Source organism: Solanum tuberosum, unplaced genomic scaffold (genome assembly GCF_000226075.1).
Source record: "Solanum tuberosum cultivar DM 1-3 516 R44 unplaced genomic scaffold, SolTub_3.0 scf00312, whole genome shotgun sequence".
In the NCBI taxonomy this organism is placed as follows: Eukaryota; Viridiplantae; Streptophyta; class Magnoliopsida; order Solanales; family Solanaceae; genus Solanum; species Solanum tuberosum.
In genome coordinates this window covers 214,498-221,541 of record NW_006239237.1, presented here as the reverse complement: position 1 = coordinate 221,541, position 7,044 = coordinate 214,498, and the positions used below count along the sequence as shown (strand labels likewise).

General features: G+C 29.6%; 1 protein-coding gene across 1 annotated transcript in view; it reads left to right on the top strand.

The window, feature by feature from the left end:
* Positions 1-776, top strand: part of LOC102605134 (gibberellin 2-beta-dioxygenase 1-like) — a 3,652-nt gene extending 2,876 nt beyond the window's left edge. Inside the window, exon 3 of the mRNA XM_006359960.2 lies at positions 328-776. Within this exon, the coding sequence (XP_006360022.1) occupies positions 328-576 (249 nt within the window). The 3' untranslated portion in view covers positions 577-776. The remainder of the gene's footprint in view (positions 1-327) is intronic.
* Positions 777-7,044: the final 6,268 nt, after the last annotated feature.

Genomic DNA, 7,044 nt, shown 5'->3' with positions numbered 1-7,044 from the left:
GGGGGGGGGGGTTAATCGAAATTTCCTCCCTTGCTAATATTGAGAGTACAAAAGAGTGGAAAAAACTTACACACTATAACGTATTTTGACATGTTATATCAAGTAACCTGCATTCTTTTTAAGGTACTACTAACACTTATTACAACAAAAACAATATGGAAAGAATATACCATGTTAAAGAAGTACATACCATAGTAACACTTGTTATGAATTAATTACTAGTAATCAAATATCATACCAAATATCAAAATATTACACTAGACAATTTTATTATTGTAGTGTAAATTTTAGTAATGGGAGTTAATTTTTTGTTTGTTTGTTTTGCAGGTGATGACAAATGGGAGGTTTAAGAGTGTAAAACATAGAGTTTTGGCCAATAGTGTAAAATCAAGACTCTCAATGATTTATTTTGGAGGGCCACCATTGAGTGAAAAGATAGCACCATTGGCATCACTATTAATAAAAGGAGATCAAGACAGCTTGTACAAAGAATTTACATGGTTTGAGTACAAAAATTCAGCATATAAATCTAGATTGGCTGATAATAGGTTGGTCCTATTTGAGAAAGTAGTATAGCCTCATCATCATCATCATAATGATTTTTTGATATTTTTTTGTTTATGAAGTCTCGTTACGAGTTCGAGCAGTGAAAACAATTATCAATGTCTATATTAAGGTAGACTATTTATATCACATCTCTTAAAGTGTGGTTCTTTTTCGAATCTTGCTAACATGAAATGTTTTATATATCAAGTTGTCTTCTTTTTCTTCTTTCTTATATTCTTTGTAATTACTTGTCTTGTTAATAATACAAGTTCAAAGTCATTATTAATACCAATGTCTTTTACTCTTGAAAGTTCCACTTGTTTTCTTTGAAATCTCAAATTTCCTAAAAATGTATAATGTAGGTACATATCAAATCTATTGAATTAAAAATAGCTGATGAATATATAATATATGTATAATCTATATACAATATGTGTATAATTTTGTATAATGTATAACCATGTATATTAGTTGGTGAATAATCTATGTATACAAATTAAGAAAAGTAAACAATAAATTTGCCTAATTCCTCTTATTTATATAAAGATCCCTAAATACTTCGTTCATTTGTTTTTACTTATCAAGTATATTAAAAATTAGCATATGCGTCTAGATTGGCTAAAAATAGTTTTGTCCATTATCAAAGGATGTGGTGCAGTAGATGGAGCTACTCCTCCCTTAATTAGGGTTTTTGGATTCGAGCCCTTGATATGAAAGAAAAAAAAGCTTTGATAGGGAGCAGTACCCTTGAATAAGGTCCTACCTAACACGATTCAAATTAATCGAATTTCAATATAAATACCAGATATCAGGTGAGAAGCAAAAAAGAAAACACAATATTTGAGAAAGTAGTATAGCCTCATCATCATAATGATATTTGATTTTTTTTTCTTTTGTGAAGTCCCACACCCTCTAAGCAAGTAGGGGTTGTCAAGATTCTCAAATATGCTTCATTGGATTTTCCATAAATAGGAATATTTATTTCTTTTCATCATACTCTTTTGTGATTACATGTCTGGTTAATAATACAAGTTCAAAGTCATCCTAATTAGTCATTACCAATATCATTTATTCTTGAAAGTGCCAATTATGTTCTTGAAATCTCAATTTTCCAAAAAAATGTAAGATCTTACTGAGTCAGAGTTAGAATTTTTAGTTTACAAATATTGAATCATACTATAAATATAGAATTTGGAATAAATTGATAAAAACACTTCTTATTTTTGAATGAGTAATTTTGTTAAATGATACTCCCTCCGTCCACAATTGTTTGTCAAGGTAAGATCATGCACACCCCTCAAGGAAAATTTAATACAAAGTGTAATTTGACTAATATAACTCTACTATACCAAGAATACCAAAAGTCCACATAACTTTTCAATTGAACTACACTATCATTAAGGGCAGAATTGAAAAAAAAAGACTAATTATTTCTTGATTGTTTAAATTGACAATTAATCTTGGACATCTATTTTTAGTATACCTGCCAAACAATTATGGACGGAGGGAGTATATCTAAGTTAAGAATATCACTTATACTAGTTCATTGGATTTCTCATAGATTGAAAAATGTAAATTTTTCTTCATAGTCATCATTACCAATTTCATTTATTCTTGAAAGTGCCAATTATGTTCTTGAAATCCCAATTTTCCAAAAAAATATATATACAAATTCATATTTACTTGTCCATTTTTTGATTTGACACACTTCTTAAGAAAATAATAATTGACATAGTAAGTTTACCATTTTGCCCCTATTAATTGATAAAATCCAAAATCAATTTACTCATTAAAGAAGTTCTACTTTTTTGAAAAACATTAACTCTCTAAATAAATTAAGGGTATAATAAATAAAAATTATTGTCTTTCCTTGATTTGTAAAAAATGACAAGTAAAAGTCAAAATTGGACAAATAAAAAGGCACGGAGGAGTAATAAATATCTTTACATACACTATTATCACTTAATTATTAGATTTTAGGTCAAGCTAATGATGTCATAGTGCCATGCACTCTTCAACATTGAAGCAATATGGAGTTGTAAGTGCCTAGTTCAGTCGGTTCAAAAATATTTTTAATATGATATAATATTATTTTTTAAAACTAAATTCACATGATTTTTCAAAAAAATAAATAAGATTCACATCATTAGGAATATTTTTTGTATCCGACTAGTAAAAAAATGTTAAAACTCCTCGTAATTAAAATTTCTGACTCCATTTTTGTTCTTAAATTTCTCTTGAGGTATCAACGAATAAGAAATACATCATACAATTAATGTAATCCCCTTTTTATTTTTCACAAATAGGAAGTTCTTAATCCAATTTGGATATTATAGAGGATAATCAGATATAACACGAAATATCTCCACCTATTCCTTTTAGTCGATCCTATGGTCAATCATCATACCCCGAGAAGTAGAAAGAACTACAATCCTCATTGCACTTTAAACTCACAAAACTCATAGATTATTATAATAATTCCGTAAACCATGTCATCCAATTGTTTAAAACTCATAGATTATTATAATAATTCTCGATGTTTTTCGATAAAACCCTCTCATAGAAGTAGGAGAGCAAGGGGCATGGGAGACATATAATGGAGCCCATAGGCCCAATACGTACGTAATTGGGCCTGGAGAGGTGACATGCTGATGTTATGTACGTTTTAAAAGATAGAGAGCACATAATTTTGAAAATTAATTAAAATACAGGAATTATACTATTCTTTATTAGAGTTAAGTGAAGAAACAAAAAATAAAAAGAATTAACCTAAATAATACTTATATATAAAATACGTGTTTAATCATATTTCATCAATGAATAATTTATGTATATCAAATGAGAAATGTAAACAGTGAACCCGCGATCCAACTATAATTTGACTTGAGTCATTTCAAATTAAACTATGCACTAAGAACAAGGGATAATTGATCACGCATGTAGCTATTGCCTTGGATTACGACTTATTTCTTCATACCAAATTCGATCTGAATGGTTAACGTAATAGATAAGGTTTCAGAAATTATCTGAATTAGAATTTCAATTACATAATTTATAAGAGATAAAGAACCAAAAAAATAATAATGAAATAAACGTTTAAAGGCAAATCCAATTATTAAAAAAAAAAAAGAAAAGAAGGATAATGTTACCTTAAATTTGGCAAATGTTGGGATAGTAGGTAGCAAGATTTGATATTTGACCAAACCAATAAGTACATATAGTCCTTTCCGGTTGAAAATAGCCTAAGGAGGTTGTCTACGAAATTTGAAGTTTTGAACAAGAATTGCAATCGAAAATTGTAAAAAAAAAAAAAAAAGAGCTTATTATGTAGCTAGCAATGTGTTCTATACTTTATAATACAAGACATATACATTTTTAAACAATATTATACATTTTCATAAAAGGTGATTCATTGTTCAAATAAGTATATAAATATTGTATATTGATGTATAAGGGTGTATATTGGCTAATTGATTGATAAGACTTCAGAGGAATGAATGGTCACCAAAGAACAATCCAATAAAGAAAGAGACACAATATCTAGCTAGTATGAGGCAAGAACCTATTTTTAGGAGCTGGCTAATTTGTCCTGTATTGCTACCTTAAACATAACATATGTTAGAGATATATAGTAGGTAGAGAGTTTTGATATTTGACAACATACCACTTCTTAATTTTTAGCCAAAATTGCTTCTCAATTCTTAGTTGGCACTTAGACCTAACTCAACGTAACAATTTGCTCACAAGGAAAAGGTTGTTCAAGTTCATAACAAATCATAATTTCATTCACCTTTAGTTAACGTAAGACTCTAACCCACTCTAACATTCTCCATTCACGATACACAATGTGGAGTGTGAACAATATAATATGAGAATCCAAACATAAAAGGACTTGACTCTGATACAATGTAAAAATATGATACATGATGCTAACTCAACAATGAAAGTTAACTCATGAGGGGAGGATTGATCAGATCCATACACACATATCACATTTTCCAACCAATGTGGGACTCTGACCTACTCTAAAACCTCCTTTCATGCCCAACGCTAACTGGCGTATGGACAATATAACATGTGGACCCAATTAGAAATGAGCTTGACTCTGATATCATGTAAAGATATGATACTTAGGTCTAACTCAACCTCAAAAGTTAACTCATAAGAAAAAATTATTGCCCAAATTCATATAAACAGACCACGAATAATTTTCAATTTATGTGAGGTTCTAATCTACTATATATAATAATATCAAATTAACTTCCAGCTATATATTCTTGTCATGATGATGTATCCAATTGCAAAAGGTTGACAAACTTGATAACATGTGGTCCTGCACATGTTTACTTAAAAGAAATTATGGCATACATGATTTTCCAATATTTATGTCCAATACAATTCCAAGACTTATTGATTAGAAACCTTAACTTCCTTCTCTTCATTGTTTTGAATAAGTTACGTAAGAAGATAAGTGGTGGAGCCAAAAAAAAATTATAATTACAAGAAAAGGAAAAAAATATATTCTTTAATTTTATAAGCAGATATATCTTCGTTAAAAAGTGTTGCATATATACTTTCTACGTCTGACAAATGGTGCACATTTACCCTTTTCATTAACATGTCTATATTTACTGAATGAAAGAAAAACATATATCCTAAAATGTTTTTTTTTTAATTTCAAAAATGTCACATGATTTTAAAAAATTACATCACCAGTTTTTTTTTTTTTGTCCCGCCAAACCCAACCTAACTAAAAAAAAAATTCAATCCCTCGAAAAATCCTGATATTCTAAGTCATTGGGGGTGTAGTGACCAAATAAAAGAAGGATTTGTTTTTTAGTTGGGTTGAGTTGGGTCCAGAGGGTAAAAAAAAATAATGGGTGAGGTAATTTTTAGGTTTGAAATTTAAAAATTAATTTTTGGATTTCTTTTAATGTTGTAAATATAGGTCATGTGTTAGTATGCATTATTTATAAGACAACGAAGGTATATATGCACCTTTTTATTTAATGAGGAGTATATCCGCTCAAATCGTAAAATTGAGGGGTATAATTCCCCCCCTTTTCCCCTATAAACTCCATTTTGCATTTTGCTATAACTTTCCATCCATTATGTCAAGGGGATTCAATAGTAATATATAAGTGAAATGATTAATTTTGCCCTATTTGTTCAGGGGTAGTTGTCAGGTCAAGAAAGTAAAACTAAGACGTGAAACTTCTCTAACGCATATGTTGAATAGTAGTTTAATTTTTGTACTCTAGGAATATCTATCCCCCCAATTAATTAGCCAAGCTGGACAAGAAAATGATGATGGAGGTGGTGACTTATAATAATGAGGGTTCTCAAACTCCGTAGGTACAATTGGTGTTTCTAGTAATAATCACTTTTTGGCAATGATGGTACCTAGTAACAATCTTTCTTTGGCATTGACGACACTTTGTAATAGTTATTCTTCGCTGCTGAAAGCACCTTGTTGTAGTTGTGATGAGATACTAATGTTTTTTTGTAGTAGTCATTATCCGACACAAATGATGGCACCTTGTACTCTTGTTTAGGTGTAGAGGGTACCTTGTACGTATAGTTGTCAAGCACAAATAATTTCTTGTAATAGATTTATGTACCAACCAATAAGTACATAAGTAAAGGAAAGAAAGGCAACCTTCCACTTCTTTTAAGACATTATTATTGCTTCTTTATTCTCCGTTTTAGGCCTAACTCAATACATAAATTTGTTCACGAGGAGAAGATTATCCAAGTTCATATAGTCACATATTATGAATCACATTTTTCAAATTCGATTTATACACTACAAAATTCAAACTTATTGTGACAACATTTAGTGGCGAACCTACTTATTGCCACCAAAGTATAATTACCTTTTGTGATTGCATTATTGTCTATGTTCACCATTCTTGATTGTTTCTATTATTAAGAGTTACTATAATTGTTTATCTTCCTCACTATTTTGATTTCATATTTTTTTTTTATTTATATCTTTAAGTAATTATTAATTGAGATTCAAGCTCACTATGATATAATCTATATCGATCGAGCACTATCACTCTTGTCTTGTCCTCTTTGTGATACAATAATCCAACAACATCATAACTTTGAATTACTTGAACAAGTCGATCAAATGAATACTTTTCTTCAAATTGATTATATAAATAGTTCTTATACCATTTATATATAGTGCATAGAACTTAAACAGAAGATATATATATGGTAAATGGATCGATATGACTAAAAGATCCACTTCATCTAGGTGTCTGAGCCGATTGCAGAGGCGGAGCTAGACGGGTGGAAGGGGGTTATGATTAAGATTGTTGTATTGGAGAGCATGCGAGTTCATCTACTAGTAAATCACACGATATATATAAAGTTGATTTTTTAAATATTACACCTATATACTAGATGATAAATTCCTTCGTGAAAATTCTATAGATGGTATAAAGGAATTTCTTACATTGTTCATATGCCAACAAAAATAATAACAGC